Here is a 22,736-nt window from a genome sequence, read left to right as displayed (position 1 = left end):
AAGCCAAGGCAGTGCTCAAGGTTATAACTTATATTCACGTCTGCATTAGACTTCGTCAAACTCAGAATGGCTGAAGTAACAGATTCATGTTTCAACAACATACTCCTGCTGACTGATTCTTACAAGGTAAGTTAGTTGGCCTTAAAATCGTGAAATTTAGTTTAGGCCTAGTCTAGATCTAAAAAGTTAGACCCTAAAGTTGAAGCTAAACTTTAATAAGGCTAAACTAAATTTCACGATCTTAACTTTAAGATCTCTCTAGATCTACTCTTTCCTGACCTAAGTACTAAGACTAAGAGTTAACTTAGATCTAGATGTCTAGATCTAACGTTGTGTTCATGTATTACTGATATTGCCAAGGCAATAAGTATATTGGTAGTAGAGTTACCAAAAGGTCGGCCGATCCACCGAGCAAAATTGCTATGGGCAAATGAAAAGCCAATTGCAAGTGCGTAAACAGTGTGCATTGCCACCATCGTCTGTTCTCGACGGCAAAAATGAGCATTGAAATGCTTTTCCTCAGCAAATTAGTTCATCTTAGTGAAAAAAATTAGGCCCTGTCTTTTCTACATTTAAATTGACTTATGTGGGATGAAGTGTCTTACCTTCATGTGGTATCGAAAGTGACGTTTGGAGGTTAAATCCACGAGAAATCCACAGAGTTTCGTCGCGTGTATTCGCTATGGAGAAAAATGCGTGCGATCGCATGCGTTATTGCAAGCTCGAGACGGCGCTGTTGAACTTGGTCTGGAAATTCATAAAAATAAACAAAAATCCTTTGAGTAGGCTCACAATAAAATCATAAAAAATATGCTTTATGGCTAAAACGGTAGTTCTCTTGCCCACACATATCATACTTGTTGTTGCGTAAGAAATCCTTTTTTCATGATAAAAATATAGCAATAAATGTTTAAAAAATTATGTTTTCCACATGGAATATGTTTGAAACATCTATATTAGAAGAAAAATGTTTTTTTTTAATGAATTCAAACTAAAATGATGTTTATACATGCCTGTACTTTTTCATACTACTCAAAAAACTAAATGGGCCGTCAATCAACGTTGGTTACCTCGGCAAGTAGGCGTGGTCTATCGTGAAGTTCGTTGGTGACTTGTCTCTCTCGCTAGACTTTACTCAGCCGCCGAATTTAATTCATTCTCCGCGCACGTGCAACTGCAACTTGTGCACTTATCATCACTTCTGGTGTTTGCCGCATTGAGGACAGATGAAACAATTCTGATATAGTCGCGCGTGTCCAATGAGTGGAAAAGCGCGATCGTTTCATGATCGAATGAAACGGTGTGCCTGTCGAGATAAAATTCATCTGCCATGTTTTTTCTATCATGTTTTATGCAACTGCAAGTTGATTTTTTATTTTATTTTCTTTGATATTTTTCTGTATGAATTTTATTTGAAGTGAATGAATTATGCTGGTGTCCTTGCCATTGAGGACAGATGAAGATGAAACAATACTGATAGAGTTGTGCGTGTACAAGGAGTGAAACAGCGCGATTGTTTTATGATCGAATGAACAGTGTGCCTATCGACATAAAATTTATCTGTCATGTTATTTTCTATGATGTTTTATACAACTGCAATTAATTTGTTACATTATTTTCTGTGATATTTTCCTGTTTATGTATGAATTTTATTTGAAGTGAATTAATAATATTACAAAGATTAATCCAAAACAAAGCAAATAATTGTCGGCTTCATTGTATTCGTGATGAACAAGTTAAGGTATCAAAAAATGATGCTTATTTTTTTATTTGAATGACTGAGTAAATTTGGAATTGAAAAGAACATTTAGTGTTTCCTGTTCAGTGCATTTTTTTTCATTTCACATTCTCGGGATGCGAACCTCCACTATATAATTAATGAATACCATTATAAACAAAAATATTAAAAAAATAAAGACTCGCAAAATGTTTAGTACTAGTGCAACGGTGATTTGTTGATTTTGTTGTTTCATTTACTGGGAGGCATAGGCGGCGGAAGTGGGGGGACAGGTCCCCCCTAAATTTGCGGTGGGGGGGGGACGGCCCCCCCCCCCTAAAATTGAGGTTGATAACCTTTTTTTTTTTTTTGCTTGTCAAATTATTTTTTACCTGTGTCCATCACAAAATTTCAGGTAGACCCCCCCCCCCTTGGCTTCCGCCGCCAATGCTGGGTGGTACGACAGACAAATACCCGGTGTAGATCAATTTTTTTTCCAATGGGGGGGGGGGGGGACAACAATTTTTTCCCCCGATCGGCGCCGTTAAAAGCCGATTTTTTTTTCTTTAACAAAACGGCACGATCTAACTTTTCTTTTTAATTTTCGCACCGCCAGTAAGAGGGGGTGCCGCCGCCCATAATTGGGTCCGGCACCTGGATCTGCCTATGGAATGGATGAGGAATAAGGAAAGGGGAGAAAGATAAAGGTGTCCCCTCCCGTAATATATCAAATATTTGTTAGTGGATTTTGTCGTTCATTCTCAGATGAGGACTTATTTTTCAACTTTTCCCAGGAATTTTGTGTATGGAATGATTTTTTTCCTAGCAAAATTTCTAGTATACTAGGTCTTGTTTATTTTTTGTATTGAATGCCCCACTTTGGAAAATCCTGGATCAGCCCCTGTCGAAGGTGTATATAGATTAAACTAAACTAAACTTGAATAGGGCTCCACATTGATGATTTTCAAAATTTAGCCATTTCCTATTTTCCCAGTTTAACACTGTGAGGTGAATAATTCAAATGCTTTCACCATCGCTACCATAGAAGGATCCAGAGGGGCCGGTCACCCCCCCCCCCCCCTCTGTTGGCGGATTAAAGACAAAAAAATGGAGAAGGAAGAAGAAACAGAAGGAGAGGGGAAAAGGAAGAGGGGGGAAGGGAGGGAGAAAAGTGAATAAAACTAGGGAGGGGAGACTTTGATGATTAAAAAAAAAACATCACATTGCTCATTTTCGATGAGCTATACATATTGCTCAATAGGCTGATATATATGAGCTTGACATTTCAAGCTTTGCAGTCAAAATACAAAACATATACTGTACGGTCAGCTAGGATATTTCATTATTCTTTTTTATTAATACCTCGGTCACATTTGCTCTACGGCGGCCGTACGGAGAGTCGAAAACAGCCGTTTTATTCATTTTTATTCAAACCACCTATATTAAGCTGGTACAAAAAAAATGTTAAAACGACTGTTTTCGACTCGCCGTACGGCCGCCGTAGAAAAAATGTGACTGAGGTATAACGAATCAATAAAAAAGTGCTTTGTAAAATATTTGTTTTATGATCCGAGTATCAACATTTTTAGCTCACGCTGTGCCCTATAGCATTATTTGATTTGTGGAGTACCTCCTCTTCGTGTAGGCCCTATTCCATAAATTTCTCAAAATATAACTTTTAAGGTCTGATTGTCATATCTTATCAGCTATATTGCGCGCACGTGCTAGAATTGGTGAGTCATGTATACCTAATATATATAAATCAAAGTACTCACATTCCCCTTTTCATTACAGTTTTTTTAGTTAATAATAAGTTTATTAAATTAAAAATTTGCTCGCAATTGCCGTTCGCATTAATTTCGTTAAGTACGTTAATTAATGCATCCTATTCATAATGACAAAAGTGCTTATAATCTCCGAGGTTAACACTTTAAAATCAACAAATTTAGCGCTCTCATTAGGCTTATTAGATTAGTAAATAAGATATTGATAACATTTCATTAATTCCTAATACCGTAATTAAGTTGTCACTTTTTTCAGAATGGAAGATCGACATGTTTCTTTTTGCGCTTGGGAAGAGGAATCGGAAGACAGTCATTCATAATGATGAAAAAATGTCCTTAGAATGTCCCGGTCCTACGGTCCAGAATAACTTCAGCTCGACATGCTTTGCATTCGCCTCATTTTTAAGAGCAATCCATGTCCACTTCATGATTATTTTCCTACACAGTGCAGTGCTTAATTTGACCTTTTCACATCGGAATATCCAATATTTTCAGTTCGCGCTTCGCGCTCGCATTATTGATTTCCGTGATAAAAAGTGTATTAAGAATGCGCAAATTCTAGAACATGCATGTTTATTGAGACGGGCTGCTTATCCTGCATTGAAAACAGCATGCTTAAATTATCTCGCTTCAGATTAGAATATCAAAAATTTTCTTCTCGCGCTTGCATTATACAAGTAAAGGTGTAACCAAGTACCCATCCTTTTCACGATTTAGAAAACATGAATATAAAATAGTGTTCCTTTTTTAGGTCTATATATCTCAATTTTTATCCGCTCACGCTTCGTGCTCCCACTTTGTACCTAAAATATTACTTAGGCCCTATTCTGTTCTGTTCATACACAAAGTGCTTGGAATGTCCATTTTTATGGTCAGAATTTCAAACATTTTTAGCTCGCTTTGCGCTCGCATTATTTTGATTGAACTGTAAACCGCCATTAGCAAGTCCCTTTTCGATCAGACCAGAATGTATATTTCTCCCTTTTCTTTCTTTTTTTGCTCCTCCTTCGCGCTCGCAGAAATTTTATTAAAATACGCATATTGTTCAAGTTCACAAACATTGCCCAGAATGTTCAATTTTGAGGATAAAAAACATGAAATTTCAAAGATATTTTAGCTCGCGCTTCTCACTCGCACTATAGGGGCTATGAGATTATTATATATTGTGTTTTTTGTATGCTGTTTAATGAGAATAAAGAAGTGACTGTTAGGACTACCCCTATTAACTTTGAGCAGAGCAAATATTTTTCGGCCCCTTCCCCGGTTTATTTCTAATTTGTTTAATTGCCAACTCGTCTACTATCGTTTGGTCCATCAGTTCGTCAACTCACCACATAGTCTTTTTTTTTCATTTAGTATAATGCCATTTCGTCTAATGACCAGTGGACCCAAAAGCCATTTGGTCCATATACCATTTCATCTAATTGGACTATAAATGTTATGAAAATAAAATGGCTATTAGACCAACCGGTTATGTGACTAAATGGTCATAGACGAGATGGTTATTAGAAGAAGTGATGATTGGACCAAATGGTTAATGGACCAATGGCTGTTAGACGAAATGTTGATGGACAGATTGGCATTAGACTTAATGAAAATAGACCATGTAGTGAGTGGACGAGTTTGCCGTAGACGAATTGGCACCCCCCCCCCCTATTGGCGATACCGCCCATGCACTACTACTTCTTTCTTATCTCATCCTTTTCATGATATATAAAACATGAATAGAGTGTCCCATTTTTAGGTCTAAATCTCGATTTTTTTTTCCGCTCGCTCTTCGCGCTCGCATTAATTGTTTTATAGCGACGATCCTGTTCATGGTTACAATTGATTTAAATTTTCCATTCTTTATGTAGAAGTGTCCCCCCAAAAAAATCGGCTCGCGCTTGCATGATTTTATTGTTGAAATATGTAACGTCTCCCCATGGCTAAGTGAAATAAGCAGTCCTTAACAGGTACCTTTTTGATCAGTTGAAAACGTAAACAAAAATCTTATGCTCGCGCTTTAACAAAGATCGGAAATTTGATATCCTTTCCATGCATGATTTAAAATACATGAATAGACATGTCTTGTTTTTAGGTCTAAATCTTCCAATTTTGTGCTCGCGCTTCGCATCAATTGCTAAGTTATATACCTATCCTGTTTAAGTTACAAAAAGTGCCTATTATTTCAATTCTGCTCGCGCTTCGCGTTCTTAGTAATTATTTAGTTGCATACACATCTTTTTCATGATAAACATTGCCCAGAAATTTCAAACTTTGGGGAAAAAACACATATTTTTTAATGATAAATTAGCTCGCGCTTTGCGCTCGCATTATATAAAAAAGAGTTATGATATTATATATTTATGTTGATTTATAAGACAAAAGCTAAGAAGTGACATTTTATTCAAAGAAACAAACATAAATCATCTTCGCGCGGCCGATTGGGGAAAAATATGGGTGAAAGAAACCCCCCCCCCCCTTGGCGAAAGCTGGATCCACCCTTCATCCTATTTATTTCTCTCCTTCCATCCATCTCTCCATTCTTCCAGGAACCGAGGAATAGTTTTGAAAGTGGGGTTAAACATGAAAAATTGATTTTTTTTTTTTTTTTTTTTTTTTTTGGGGGGGGGGGGGTATTTTTACCAATAAAATCATTAATGAAAATAATTCGGTACAAAAATCTATGTAATTCTTCTTCCTGTTTTAAACTACTTGAAAAAAAAAAACTGGGAGGGGGGGGGTTGGCCATACCGCCACTGCTAGTAATATGATTATACCATCCGTCACTATAAAGATGCTTTGAAGAAAAAATGTTCAAATTTTTGAGATAATCATGAGGATTGCCCGAAAAGAAATCTTTTAAAGAGGGGTTGCTGGCTTTGAAAAAAAAGCCAAAAGAAAGAGATTATCTCTCTAAAGATAAGTTGATTTTGGTCGAATATCATACTAAACTGATTTCCAGGGGGTGCTGCCTCTGGTGCAGGGGCGGCGATCCAGGGGATAGGCGAGGGCTCAATGCCCCACTTCTAAAAGCACTAAAAAGTGCCCCTTTTCTGTTCCCCCAACTTCGCTCCACTCCCCCTGCCGTACGTGTACAAAAAACGCACCACCAGCAAAAAAAATAAAAAATCTTGGGGGTAACAACCCGAGCACCCCACTTCTCAGGGCCATATACAAGGATTCTAATTTATTAATTTTAAAGAAAGCATGAGACATCATATGTTGAAAAAAAAATTAAAGAGACCTATTAATGACTGCATGTGGTCCCACCGTTACGCTAGATCTGCGCACAAAATTGCTTTTATATGACACGCAAAAGGGATAGATCTTAGTGGAAAAGTGGGATAAAGCAAACAAGTTTTAGAAACTGCCTTTATTGGCGTTCAATAATATGGGTGATATGATACAAATTCTGCTAGTTTATTCGTACTATTATTTCTGGCCATTGTACTTAGATCTATATTTTATTGTGGAAACATTAAAAAAAAAATTATGATACAAATCGAGCGAGGCAAGTACAATGATATGGGGCAGAGTTCCAAGTCTTCATGCCCCAGACTGAATATATTTTGACATCAACTTTCTCTAAAAACAAGTGTTATGTTTTATTTTGTATTATTCATTTTTAAGTATAAGGTTAAATTATAAGTCTCGGAGTGTCAGTTAATGCTGCAAAAGATGTATAAGGCCTACTCTTTTGCAGCACTATCCAGCTACCGCGGCGAGGACGCCCTCCGAGAAGGTAGCCATATCAAAACTAAAAACAAAAAATTCCCCTTAGATTACTGGTGGATCCATGGGGCATAATTATCGAGAGCCAAAATTGTAATTTGTAACATTAGCATGCCCTTTTTACCCAAGCATGCCCCCTTGAAAGTGAGGATATATATATATATATATAGGCCCAATTTTTTTGCTTGTAAATTTTTAGGGACGAAATGACTTTGAATTTTTTGTAAAAACATTTTGTAATGCTTATCAAATTTGCATCGGGAAAATATGCCCTCCATAGGCCCCCCACCAAAAAAAAAGTTTATCAACCCACATTTTAGGGGAGACCACATGAAATTTTTAGGGGGGGGGTCCACTGGAATTTAGGGGGCACACAGGAAAAAAAATTGTCAAGCAAAAAAAAAAGGTTATCAACAAAAAAATTAGGGGGGGGGGGCGATTGTCCCCCCACCTCAAATTTAGGGGGGACACGACCCCCCCCCCCCCGCTGCCTATGGGGGGACGTTGTTACCCTTTTTTTGCTAATTTTTTTTCGGTCCCCCCCCCCTTTGATAACCTTTTTTTGTCAAAGATTTTGGTGCCCCCCTAAATTTTTTGACTGCCGCCGCTAATAGTGCCCCCCACCCCCTTTGGAAAATCCTGGACCCTCCCTTGCCTAGATATAGATGTTTAAAGAATTAATTATTTTGAAAGTCAGAGTGCCCCCACCCCCCATGATTTAGTTATCATGGCATAAAACTTGTCATATCTAATCCTTATATCAGCAAGAGGTCACAGCATACTATCCGTCACCAAACGACTGCATTTGAGCCATTTATTTTCTCTTTTCTCTTCTTTCTATTTTTTGTTGTTATTTAATCATTGTTTATTTGGATAAGCTCGGATCCGAGACTAACTGGGACGGTGAACGCACTTTCGTTCGAGTTGTGTATTTACGTAACAATACGCCGAGGCGAGAAAGGACACGCCCACAATCCCTCGTTCAGTGCCGAGCTCTGTGAATACGTGTCGACGAAATTTCAAAATTAAATTTGTACACAAATCTGTCACAATTCGGACCAACTTTAGCCTCAGATTAACAGATATTTAGATCTCTTTGGAACACTAAAAGTCATTCACTTGGGGTTTTTGAATATGCTGATTCAGGTGAGGTACTTTTCAATGCTTTTAAACATAGATTTAAAAAATTAGATTTTCGTTTTGGGATCCCTATTGGTAGCATGCACGCTGATGTTGCAATCTTGAACATTTGTACAATTAAATTAAATAATCGTAATAATTAGTTTTCTCCCCTACCTTCTTCTTCTTCAGGTTAAATCTGCCTCCTTCAGGGTTGAAGATTCTTGCAGATGTTTTATACATAGCAGATGTTTGATACATACATAGCAATGTTTTTCTTCAAATTATATAAGCTAATATTTGTAATAAAGGCAATAGTTCTTGGATAACTTCTATACTAGTCTTTTTATATATTAATAGACTCTATATTAATAAAAAGTATAAATGGTGCAATATGGAAATTTTGAATTAAAGAAAACTACATGGTCATGGAAACAATTTTTTAGCTGCACATAGAGTCCATTGTAGAAATTTTGTACTTGCACCATACACTCAGGTGACTCAGCACTTGACAAGCACAAGGTACATAAATACGCCAGTGGCGGACTGTACCAGACTGGATTATCATTATTATCCCCCAAAATTAATTCAGCGTGCAACAGAGGCGGCGGAACATCGGGCTCGGACAAAGAAAGTGGAGGGGCACCTTTTGTCTGCCAAACAATAGGTGCCCCTCCACTTTCATTGTACAAGCCCGACATTCCGCCGCCTCTGGCATGCAAAGAGTTGATGGTAAGTTAGAGGGGCACCATGTGGGAGATCATCTCCAGTTGCAATTCCAGAGACTTTTGTAAAGGATTTTGGAATCCAATTTCAGAGAGACAAATTTCCTTCGTTTACATAAATACATTTGCTGTAAAAGGATTTTGGCAGCAAACTGAAGTGTGATAAGCAAATCCCTCATGAAAAGTTACCCCTTTATACTGACTATCACCTCTACTTTAAAAAATCACCATCCACTTTTTTGTTTCATAAGGATTTTTGTTGTCATCCACACACAAAACAAATGGGCTTCTGAACTCAGTGAGACAAAATTTTGGGTGGAAAAAATGACGTTCCTGTAGGTCTAGGTGTTGTTTCTTTTGTCCTTTTGCAATGCAAGTCTCCAATATGGGAGGTTGTCTCCGTATTGGAGAGAGTCTCCCATATTGACCATGTGCCTCTACTGGTAGATCAAGATCTCAACCTAACTGTTAACTGTTATTGTTAATCTAACATTTCTAATTGAAACCATAACCTAAGGCCCAACCCGGGGCCCTAACTACCTTACAGTCTTGGATCAGGTTAACTCAAGGAGATCCAATCATCCAAAGTAGCTCATTTGTTGACTCAGTGAACTATAAAACCGAAAGTTTCACATTTTCAGACTCTGTTTCAATGTTTGTTCAGCAGGACTATGTCTTGCTTCACTACAAGTACAAGAGGAGAAAGTAAAAAAATAAAAAAATGTTGAAAACTCCTCCAAGGCCAAGCACTCCTATTTCATCAATCAATGAATTTTTCACATTGATAATTTTGACTTGCCTCAACTCCATCACCTTGATCTTGAAAAACATTCCATCAATTCTTGATTCCATTTTTTTTTTCATGTGAAAAGAAAAATTAGCATCCAGCCAATTGCTGAATGTTGATTTCTGTTACTTTGAAAATCTAGTGCAGATCACAAATTATAAATTCATCTTGTCTCTCTAATCCATCATGCACTGAGCTGTAAAAAGTGTCAAGAAATGTTTAGATGATTTCCCCAAATTTTTCATGATTATCTTTTTAGAATTACATGTAAGTATCAGGGGTGTGAGAGTTCAGATTTTTAGCTGATTTCAGATTCGTTTGTTTTTCATTTTCAGCTTTATTTCAGCTTATATTTGGCTTTCCTCTGTACAAAAAGTATTTCTATTTCAGACTTTTTCAACACTCTTCAGTCTTTTCAGATCTTTTTATTTGTGACCACTCACACCCCTGAAGTCTATATACTGGACTCCTCAATGTCCTGATAGGAACCAAACAAGGGATTTAGATTGATGCTTGATTTTTTTTTTTAAACACAATTTTTCCCTTAGTCCCTATCACTGCTATTCATCATATTTGGCCCAAGGTTATAAATTCATTTTACTGAAGTAATATTTGTTTATTATTTATAAAAGTTTTGTGATACGATTTCTGAATTTCTACCAATGAGAGCCTTACAACTTGACATGAATTTGCTAATACGTGTCATTACAAGATAATTTGTGTATTCTGGGTGAACAACAAAAATACAGTTGAGGTAATGATGAAATACGGATAGCATTGAATGTGATAAAGTGTATTTTGTTATGATATTGATATTTTGAAGACTTTTTGTAGTGTGTAGTGTGCTTTATACATGTACACGCAAGACAAGACAGTGGATTAGATGTACCTACATGATACATCAAGGTGTCAGAAGATGCATACAGTATATTGATCAGATGTTAACTTGTGATTTGATGATCCGTAGGTCACCCATCACAGACAGTATCCCGATGGCACCACCCTCGTTTCCTCCTACTTCGAAAGCCGTGGAGGAAAATTCCCAGAGGTGGTATTTTTCGGACTCCAGTACATCCTAAAGAGATGGCTCTGTGGTCAAGTCATCACGGCTGAGAAGATTGCTGAAGCCAAAGAACTGTACAAGCTACACTTTGGTGCGGACCACTTCAATGAAGCAGGATGGACACACATTCTAGAGGTATGGTCAGTTCCCCCATGTCTGCGCGGTCTCCCAAGTCTGCGCACCCGCGTTTCTGCGCGATTCTAGTAAAAGAAGATACGCAACGAGCACGAACTTTACACATGCAATACATAGACAGGTATTCATAAAAAAATCTGACTCAAAATGGTGGAAAAATAACGAATTCAGGGCATTTCATGTGACAGTCTCAAAATACAGCCTTTGTCATCAAAACCCCCGAATCTTGTGCAAAGTGAATGAGTGCGCAGACATGGGGTACCATTTTTTTTTTCAATCTGAAAATGACTGCCCGAGGTTTTTTCAAGAAAATTTTATATTTTCTTTCATTTTTTAATGAGAAATTTGGTACACTTACTCTTAATAATATAAGGAACACTATTAACCTAAAGATTTTGTGAAATAAGAAGAAATTCATGTTAAATCTTAACTCAAATTGTTAGGTGCGCAGACTTGGGGCCCACCATCATACATGTATGTTATCACTAAAAAGATATTGGATTTTAGCGGATGGGTGCTCAATGGCAGGTCAGGATTTCTGGTATTTTAATTATGATCAAATGTTCTCCAGCGTGGAGCGTTGTGGCCCAGTGGATTAGTCTCCGGACTTTAAAACAGAGGGTCGTGGGTTCGAATCCCAGCCATGGCGTAATTTCCTTCAGCAAGAAACTGATCCACAATGTGCTGCACTCAACCCAGGTGAGGTAAATGGGTACCGGTAGGAAGTAATTCCTCAAGAAGCTGTGTGCGCTGTGAACGCCTAGCTTAGCCGAGTAATATAGGAGCGCCTTGAGCACCTAACAAGGTGGATATGTGCGCAATATAAATACCCTATATTATCATTATTATTATAAATCTGTAACTGTAACTGTAATCAGTTTATTTGCTGGAGATGGGATATCCAAGAAAGCCTTTATCATATTCAAGGAAAGGGAAAGCTCATTTCATATTTTCCTGTGATTTTTTTTATTTTGAATTTTTTATGATGTAATAATAATACACCATCCCACATGTACTTATCTGTGTTGGCTTGGTGTTTCAGACTTTCTCAGGAACTACTATCACTTATCTTTAAATCCCGTATTGAACCATAGATTCATACGTGTTGTAAAAGTTGAAATGATCCAAGGCATTGGAAAATAAATTATACTTTCATTAATGCAATTTATTTCCATATTCAAATTCAAAGTTGGAAACAAACATTGAAATCAGCAAATCACAAACAAGAATGTATTTAACATCAAAATGCATGTGTGTTAGCAGAAAATATATAAAGAGAGAACTTTACTTTACAAAACTTTGCAATACATGTAATAAGAACAATTTACAATTGAATATGTAGGGAATATAAAAGCCACCTGTAGGGACTTTACATAATATATGTCATATATATTCAGGGTGTATCCATTTTACATGTTAATAGTGTTTGCCATTTATTTGGTGAGTGTTTTCAACTATTTGTTATTCAATTTTATGCTCAGAAACACGGTGGATACCTGCCGATGAGGATAAAGGCTGTACCGGAAGGATCTGTCATTCCTTACAAGAATGTCCTTTTCACTGTAGAAAATACAGACCCTCAGGTCCCATGGATTACAAATTGGTTTGAGGTAAATGTTCCTCTATCCTTATTTTTCTCTATGTCATATCACTTATGTTTTTAGATGATGTGTAGACCGTGTAAAGTTTGCAAGCACTGTATGTCCCCCTGTATGTCATGCACAAAATATTGAGGCATACATTGCTGAAGCTGCTGAACCATGCCATAACACTCTTATTCTTTGCTTGCCTATTTATGTATAGATGTCTCTATGATGTTTAGATGATTTAGCCGACACAAAAGTTGAATGTTTTATTGATAATCAGAGTACTCATAATTTAATGAACAAAAAAAAAAAACTTTCTGATGCTGTACATACATATGTATTGAGATTAACTACCAGCAGAAAAATATCTCTTCATCAAATGTTTACACCATATGCAGACATATTACAATAACATGATTGGCCAAATAAGAGTAAGAATACAAATTCAGATCATATATGTTGTTGTTATTTTGCCAGACCTTACTGGTGCAGGTGTGGTACCCAATGACGGTGGCAACAAACTCCAGAGTACAGAAGGAGTTGATAGCCAAGTACCTGAGTGAAACGGCTGATAATCTGACAGGACTTCCTTTCAAGCTCCATGACTTTGGATTTCGAGGGGTGTCGTCAGTAGAGGTACGTAATATAGTCCTTAAAATAATAACACATTGGGAGGTTGATATATTGCGCGCATCTAGATCTTGCATGATCGTCACTGCATGTGATGGAGAAAGATGGAACCAAAACAATTTGAGTGGCAATGACCTTGTATTTTGTGCATTCTCAAAATAATTCATTTATATGTTATGACCCATTGGGCCGAAGTGATCAGCGAAACACTAAAGTTTAATCTCTTCAGGTGATTATTGATGGCCAAACTATCCTGTACCATGTGACTGAATTTTGATCAATCCTCTAGCAAGATTCTAATTTCTTAGTAATTATAATATACTCTGTTATACTTGAAGATAGCCTCTCTTTATGAGGGCACAAGCTGATGGGAGTCTTATTGAAGTGAGCAGCACCAACATTGTTATATAACCACAAGAGCCCTTCATCAGGGCTTCCACTATAAAAAAAATTTAGCCAACAGAAAGGCCAGTTCATACCATGTATGAAAGGTCAAGATATCACTTATAATACAGGGTAGGTATAGTCTGCCACAACCAGACTTAGTCTGTAAAAATATTTTTTATGTCCATAGTCAACACCATCAAGAGCGTTGAAATTTTTATCTGTGATAGAACTGTTTTCAAAACACATTAAACTTTTTAAGACACATTAAAAACATTATTTTTGTATATACATGAACATGTATGTAATGAAGGTATATTTCTCTTGACAGACGGCTGGCATAGGCGATGCAGCTCATCTGGTTAACTTTCAAGGAACGGACACGATACCAGGAATCGTTGTTGCTAGGAAGTATTACTCTTGTCAAATGGCTGGATTCTCAATACCTGCTGCTGAGCATAGGTAAAGCTCTGAGATTTTATTTGAAAGTGTCTTTAACAAAAAAATGTTATTTCATAAGTTGATGTCAGAATAGGAGTGAATGTTTAGGCACAGTTCTTGCAGGTACATGTAAGTGCATTGTTCGCATAGGCCACTAAACTGGGAACAATCTTGTTTCAGAAACAGTTCACAAAGACGCATAAGCATGCAGGGAGATCCAAATTTTAGAGCCAAAATCTTTGTTAGTATAGTTCTCTAGTATTTGGCATACACCCAGTTTGCTGCAAGCCGACAATACACCATATGGTATGGACGTCATTATTACATTTAAATAGGTGTCTATTTTATCATCTAACCATCTGTAGATTCCAGGGTTCGCGTGTTTCATTATTCCAAAGTCAGAGGGACAGTCAGGACATTTATTGATTTCCTCTGGGAAATCATGGAAAATCATTTGTTCAAGAATTTTGTTTTACTTTTAGCGACTGTATGCATGTCATTCTGATCAGTTTTGGTAATATTTATGAATTAACGTGTCACATGATTGATGAGTCATGGAAATAAACATTCTGCACTGGAAATTCAGCAAAGTTTAAAAATATGCTAGTATTTGACCCATGATTTCTTGATCTCCATTCCCTTAGCACAATCACAACGTGGGGTAAGAATGGAGAGCGGGAAGCCTTCAAGAACATGCTGGACCAGTTCCCTACTGGCCTGGTTGCCGTGGTCTCGGACAGCTTTGATGTGTATAATGCCTGTGAGAAGGTGTGGGGCGAGCAGCTGAGGGAACAGGTTATAAGTAGAGGTGAGAGTGGATCAATACTCGTCATTAGACCCGATTCAGGAGAGCCTCGTGAGGTTGTACTCAAGGTGAGTCATCTACCCCCCTTCCCTCCTCCCTCCCCCTTCCCTCCTTCCTCCCCCTTCCCTCCTTCCTCCCCCTTCCCTCCTCCCTCTCCCTTCCCTCCTCCCTCCCCCTTCCCTCCTCCCTCCCCCTTCCCTCCCCTTAAAGAATAAAAACTAACAATGAATAAGAATTACAGTTTGGGATAATGTAAACTTTTGTAAAAAGCATGCAATTATGATAATAATAATATGTTCATTTATATAGCACTCTTACAATATATCGTTTCACAGCGCTTTACACAGTGATGGAGTAGAAAATTATAATAACTAATACATGTAAAGATTATTGATTAAAAAGCAGAGTTTTGAGATGTTTCTTAAATACTTCCAAAGAAAGAGAAAGTTGCTTATATCTTGGAAGGTCATGCCGGAGTCTTGAGGTGCATGTTTAAAAAGCGTTGTCACCAGCTTTGGTATTTGTCCGTGGAACATGGAGTAGAGTAATGTCTGTACTGGAGCAAAGCCCGGGACGTTCTGACTGATGTGGGCGGATGAGAGAGTCCATGTAGTGTGGAGCTTCATCGTGGATAATCTTGTAATTGGTGTGCATGTGAATGCAAAAGCCGTCTAGAAACCATTCTGAGAAAGATGTTTACCTCATAGGATTATAGGTGCTTCTGTCTTACTAGAGTGTCCTGTAGCTTTTGATCATTCTCAACAACAAGTTTGTATGATAAAAAACAAAGAATTCCAAAGTCAACAAGGATGCTTCTGTCTTAAATCAGGGTAAGAGTTAGACCAGGGAGATCGTAGAATTGCACCTAAAACCAGAAAAAGATATTCACCATCATAAGAGAAATGCAATTCTAATGGTTACAGAGATTGTAGATTAGTAGATGTACTGAAGATTGTAGATGTACTAAAGATTACATCAATTTCCCTGTACACGTAGATATTGAACATCCTGAGCAAGGTGTTTGGATGCTCCAAGAACTCTAAAGGCTACAAGATGCTGCCTCCTTACCTTCGAGTGATCCAAGGAGATGGTATCAGCTACGACACCATCGATCAGATTCTTAGCAAGATGAAGGAGGAAGGGTGGAGTGCGGATAACCTTACGTTTGGCAGTGGGGGCTCTCTTCTTCAGAAACACAACAGGGACACCCAGAAGTGTGCCTACAAGTGCAGCTACTGTATCATAGATGGGGAATCGGTAAGAGCATTCATCTTGTTGACCTCTCTACATCACCGCTTGACAAAGTGATTCAAATACCAAATTTGAATTTTTTTTATAGCTTCATCATTCTTTGACCATGGTCTTTTATTTCACAAAATTTTGGAACTTGATTCTTGTAAATGCAAAAAAATAATGCAATATTTCAAATTGTCACTTATTAGTCCATATTGTGAAGTGTACACAGAAATCTGAACTGCCTGCTTGTTGATATTTGGTTTATGATAATGGTAATGGCAGTTAGTAACTTTGTGCAGGATTCAAAGTGAAAATTACAGATTCAGCTGCAAATTCAACCATGATTACAATCTATAATGTGAAACAGGAATGACAAAAGAATTGAAAGTAGACAAATTATTTATCAAGATAAGTACAATTTTGCTGATGAGGGTACTACCTTACCATTCAAGTTCTTTCTGTAGGTCAGGCATGATATTCTCCCGACTAAAATCGTAATTCTGATTTTTTTCTAGTTCATTTTTTTTTCAGATTTATTTATTATTTTACATATTTATTTATTTATTTTGTTTATTTATTCATTTTATTTTCTTTTATTATTATTTGATTATTTTTTTACTTGAAATCCTTTGCCCAAGAACATTCTCAGGCTGTTTTTACAGCTTTTTAAAGTCAAATGATAAAACTGTCATGCAGACTCACCTTGAAAAATCACTTTCGATTTCTTTACTATGCAAGAGCCTTGTAACCCCAACCGGGGTACCTCAGACTTCGTCGGTGACTTAGCGGCCCTTGGCTATTTTTCAGAGGGGAATATCATGCCTGCTGTAGGCTGGACTGAGCACAGTGTATTCCTATTTTCTTGAGGCACACCCCTATCAGAATATAATTTGAGAACCCCCCCCCCCCCGGCTTCATATATGTAGATAGTTCATGACTTCCATTTCATCTAAAAAGTCCAGATATTGACGTTTATACACTAGTAAGAGACTCGGTATCAGAAGCAACATTGTCTACTTTCAACAAAGCTAATCCATCCCTTTAATGTAATGATGGAGGTATTTTCCTTTGTTCTTCTTGCAATTTTCAGAGGAACGTGTTCAAGCAGCCAATCACCGACCTAGGCAAGAAATCCAAGAAAGGACAGTTGTCGCTTCAGGAAGTCGATGGGAAAATTGTAACGATGGAAGAAGGAAAAGGGAACCCAAACAAAGTAAGTGACCTTTTTCTATCCATTATTCAATTCAATTTTTCAATTCAATTCATTTATTTCCTCTTTCAATCTTTTTATATTGACAATGATAGTTCAATATACATATTTACAAAATATAACATTTAAATCAATTTTTATTGTACAATAATACCATGAAATCGAAAGGGAAGGAGACTAACTAAAAAGCAGAGCTTGTAGGATGAAGGCCCTGCTTTTATAAGCACATTTTATGAATTAGAAATAACATAAAATAAAGAAATAAAACAAAAAAATATAATGAATAAAAATAAAATGAATAAAAATAGAAATGAAAATAGAATGAATAATATTATTGATTTTACATACAAGTAGATTCTAAACAAATTGTTCAATTGAAATAAAAATGAAACCAATTGCATTGCACAAGGAGATGAAATTCATCAGCACAGTTTGAGAAATGTACTTACAAGCTAAACACACGACATGTCTATTCATTTGAAAGTTTCCATGGTGGAAAAATATATAATTTGTATTTACTGATGAAGATCACACTCATTTCAAATAAATTTTATGATGAAATCAAAAGGACAAGTCCACCCCAACAAAAAATTGATTTGAATAAAAAGAGAAAAATCCAACAAGCATGACACTGAAATTTTAAACAAAAAAATTTATGCCATTTTAATGTTTCGCTGAATTTCACAAAACAGTTATATGCACATCCTGGTGGGTATGCAAATGAGGAGACTGATGACGTCATCCACTCACTATTTCTTTTGTATTTTATTATATGAAATAGGGAATATTCTATTTTTCCCCTCACTGTCAAGTGAAACGACTAGTGATTACTCCCTGAACATGTGGAATGACCATTGTTTAATACTATATGGATCAGTCAAGTTGGTCCTAATTGTCAAATATAAAAAAAATGAAATATTGTATAATTCAAACAATAAAAAACAAAAGAAATAGTGAGTGAGGGACATCATCGACTGTCTCATTTGAGTTGTGTATATCACTGTTTTGTGAATAATAAGCAAAACTTTAAATTGTCATAACTTTCTTATTTTACATCAGATTTTGATGAAATTTTCAGCATTTTGCTAGTTTGATTTTTCACTATTTATTCAAATCAACATTTTTGTGGGGTGGACTTAACATTAAGCCTGCTTAAATGAAATTTTCATAATTCTTTTCATAATTTAAAGGATCACCTAATTTATTAGCAAGACTAAAAAAATTGTAAACATTTAAAAAAAAATTCAGGGATTAATTTTAGTTATTTTGTGTATATAATGATAAAGTATCTTCAAAATAAAAAAGAAAAAGATTGTAACAATTACACTACTCTACCCTGTTCATGTTCACTATTACTTATTACCCATTCAAAAAGATATAGCAATTGTTTAGGAGGAATAAAAAAAGGTGCTTGTACCTAATGATATAAAATAACTAACTTCTTTGTAGAGGATTTTGTAAATGATGATACTGCTATTGAGTAAGCTCCAATGGCCCAAATGCTATGTATTATGTATTATCTTATAATGTTAATAAATGTGTTAGTGAGATATTGTAATAAATTCAATTCATTTCAGGATCTTCTGGAGTTAGTGTACGAGAATGGCCAGCTTCTAAAGGACCATACTATGGACGAGATCAGGGAGAGGGCGGAGATAGACATTGTCAAACAAGGATCTAAGAACAGGATCAAGTAAGATGGTTCTCAATCAAGTGCTATTATAAACCACAGGGAGGATAGGTAGTCTCTAGACCTTTCATTGTCTCTGCCATGCTCTCATTTGGTCGCTCATTCAGTGTAATGGTTGCTAAGATGATGTATAACATGTGTTCAGAATGGCATCTGCAATTTAGCTTAGCAAATATAAAACTGATTCAATGGGTATAACATTCTGATCAGATCTCTTTTCATACAGATTTGGCCAATTTGCTTTATACATGTATGTTGGAATCTGTTTATCATTCAGGGGAATTTGTACTGAGCTTGTAGTCTTTTCATAGTGTGATCAGTGCAAATGATTAGTAAGTCATCTATGTTTTTTTATATTTTTTTATATTGAATTATTTTGGTCAAGTAAAACATTTCCTGTTTGATATCATATCAAAGTTTTTTTTTAAATCTAAATGCACCCCTTTGCTGTTGACTAGCTTTAGTTATTTCATAAAATGGAAAGTTGTTTAGGATGGAACAAATACAGTTGATATGAATGTTAGAATAAGGCACTGTTGAGTTGGAGTTGTTTTAGTTTAGGTAATGCTTTTGCTTTTGGTAATCTAATTTAAAATGCGAAGCAAAGTGTTCTTTATTTTGATATTAATGAAAAAACTGTATTTATATAAAGGCATGGTTTGTATTAGTGGCAAGTTTGTACAAATATAATATTAATGGTATTCATAATTATGGTTGCACCTTGACATTAATATTTCTTATTTTGAAAATGAATAAGAGGCTGTTCTCACTCAGTTCCTTAAACTAGTTTAGTGGAAACTAGTTTAGTGGAAACTAGTTTAACGCTAAGTGAGAACGGCCGAAGCGCTCTTGGAAGCGCTCTTCCAAACCAGTTTGGAAGACCACCTCGCGATGTAGTTTTCAAGATCGCTTCGCATCGGAAAAGTGGTTTTAGCGTAAGTGAGGACACAACCGTTCTTCGGGAAGCGATCTTCGCACATTTTGAGCGCGCTACTCCACACGACAGGTGTAGAATGCCTATGCTGCGGTTTCGAATTTCGCGTGAAACGTGTCTCCCCACTGAGAGCGTTTCCATAGCAACAAGAGCGCTATACGTGAAGTGATTTTGAAAACCACTTTCGTGTGATCAAGTGAGAACGCTAGCAAAGCGATCTTCCAAACTGGCTTTCTGAACCGGTTCCCAGTAAACTAGTTTTAGGAACGTAGTGAGAACAGCCTCTAACATACCTAGTTAAATCATGAATGTTTCATTTTCTAATGTGCACCATATTTAGGTTTGAAAATATAAAAATATATTTATATGTGAGAATATATCTAATCAGTTTATATTAAATTGATATAATAGTAATGATAATAATAATGATAATAATAATAATAATGATAATGATAATATACAGCATTTATATAACTCTTTATACAACTGATTCTAAGCGCTACATATTATTAGCACGGCTTTAGCACGGCTACCCTGATCCGGCGCTTGAGCATTCAAGGAATTACTTCCTACTGGGTACCCATTTACTACATCTGGGTGAAGAGTGGCAAATGTAGATAAACGCCTTGCCAAAGGATGCAAGTGCTGCGGTGGGATTTGAACCCCAGACCTTCAAAGTCCAGACTTATCCACCGAGTCACAACACCCCTACATAATATAGGTTAAGCTAGTAATCCATTTGATCTAATGTGAACTCAGTCAGTTTTAAAAAAGAATATCCCATTCCTGGAAGATGGGTGTATTTGATTTAAAAAAAAATTTTCATTCCGTGAAAATGGGTGTATTTCATTTTGCTGCATTCCACTATGGTTCAGATATAAAGATGTTAATTTATGTGATTGAATATGCCATGGTCTAGTTGTATGCAATTCTCAAATGATTGCAAATTCAAGCAAGTTTCCAGCTTTCAGCCAAGATTATAGAAAAGATTGGGTTATTTTAGACTATCCATGTTTTAACCAAACTTCACTCAAGAAAATAATGATATTAATAAGGCAGGAACCAGCTAGGCAGAATTCTTGTACATGCATTTTGAAATTGAAAATTTTATACAAGAACTGTAGTGAAAGATTAGTATGGAATTGATTTTATCTGGAAACTTTTATCAATGAGAGAATGAAATGTAGTTTATTATTTTACATAGAAGAAAATTTATATGTATATATTTGTTTCTTTTATTTTGCTTATTTGAAAGCTCCAAGTGGGGAGGTCATATGTGTTGTTTCGTGTTGTTTTGTATAAGAACAAAATTCTGTACTGATGATTTGGTCAAATGTCAAGAGCTCAATGGTAGTATCTTGACATAAAATGTATGGACTATCTGTTATATTATGTTAAATTTTGAATGTTTGCTTTCATTTAATACTCTGTTTGTGTTTATTTAAGGTGTGCTGTGTTGTAGATATAGAAGTAGGTATACCAATAGTTAGTACTCAAAGAGTTCTTGAAATGAAATATAGGGTATCAAGTTTTTGTCAATTTTGGAAAATCTTAACTACTGCAATTGCTTGCGCTGGGGGATGTTTCATATGAAATTGAAAAACACACAAATTTGATTTAAACGCTAGAGATATTCATATGTGGCAATATAAATTGATATATGATAAGAAAATTAGATGTTGATGATGAAGTGTTGAAAATCACATATTAGAAACAATGAAATTGGAAAAAGACAAAATGTTTTAGCTCTATTGCTTCACTTGTGTTTGTCTCAATTTTTGTAAAGTTAACAAAAACGTGTCATGCCATATGTTTCTCTGTCTTGTGTGCTGTGTGAATGTAAACAAAATATAACATAGTCATGTATTTTTTATTATTAGTTTCTAGGTAGAATGTATTTTTTACTTCCATAATATTCATTTGAATAAAAAGATGTGTATCCTTGGACCTTTCAGATTGCAGATCATGTTTACATGGAGCGCAATATGGTTGGTAAATTTGTTTTTTCTTCAAAATTATCTCAAAATTATCTCTTGGTTTTTTTCATGTGCTCCTCTTGGGGCTAGGTAGGGCCTTTACACACAAATATATGGGTTTTTTTTTTTTACATATTTTTATGAAAGAAGAAGTTATTGGTGTGGAAATCATGCTGTTCAAATATTTGGTGAGTTCTGAAATATAATCATTCTTTGAAATGATTTATTCATGTAACACAACCTTTCAACATAAAGAAATAGTAATGTTTCTTGTATCTTATCATTTTACAGAAATTTGCCTGAACATCCTGAATTCTTTCTTTGCATTTGTCTTTGTTTATGTTGCTATGGCTGTATTAGAAACAAAATCAATGAAATATAGATAATTTTTTTATAGTATGGTGAATAAAATGTAAGTAGCCAGTCTCAACTCTTTAAAATGATAGATGATATTGCGCATCACCTTTAATATATTTTTTTCTTAATGACCGTCCAATTATGTTCTTATTTTTGTGTATTTTTTGTTAATCAGTGTGTAAGCCTGGCAGATTCGCATTTTGATATTAAAAAAAAACAACAGGGTAATCTTTTTTATGATTGAACTTCTTTTATATAAAGGTCTGTGCATATGATGTTGTTGCTATTTGATCCTTTTTTGATAATTTCTTTACCTTGATGTTAGGCAGTTGAGGCAGTTATGGTGTTGTTTTTTGTCATTATTATTAATTCAAAGTCATGAACATAGTAATTTAAGAACTGATTGATGGATCTTGTAAAAACTGAAGAGCTGGGCCTGT

At 35.9% G+C, this 22,736-nt stretch overlaps 1 protein-coding gene across 1 annotated transcript; it reads left to right on the top strand.

The window, feature by feature from the left end:
* The first annotated feature begins 66 nt into the window (after positions 1-66).
* On the top strand, positions 67-20,308 carry LOC129257887 (nicotinamide phosphoribosyltransferase-like). The gene is made up of 9 exons (XM_064097933.1): positions 67-126; positions 10,817-11,047; positions 12,529-12,657; positions 13,111-13,269; positions 13,979-14,109; positions 14,733-14,961; positions 15,890-16,150; positions 17,220-17,342; positions 18,917-20,308. The coding sequence occupies exons 1-9, from the start codon at positions 67-69 to the stop codon at positions 19,034-19,036; spliced, it is 1,443 nt and encodes a 480-aa protein (XP_063954003.1). The 3' UTR covers positions 19,037-20,308.
* Positions 20,309-22,736: the final 2,428 nt, after the last annotated feature.

Source organism: Lytechinus pictus, chromosome 3 (assembly GCF_037042905.1).
Source record: "Lytechinus pictus isolate F3 Inbred chromosome 3, Lp3.0, whole genome shotgun sequence".
In the NCBI taxonomy this organism is placed as follows: Eukaryota; Metazoa; Echinodermata; class Echinoidea; order Temnopleuroida; family Toxopneustidae; genus Lytechinus; species Lytechinus pictus.
Note: the sequence above shows the minus strand (reverse complement) of the source record. Positions and strands in the feature narration are given on the sequence as shown.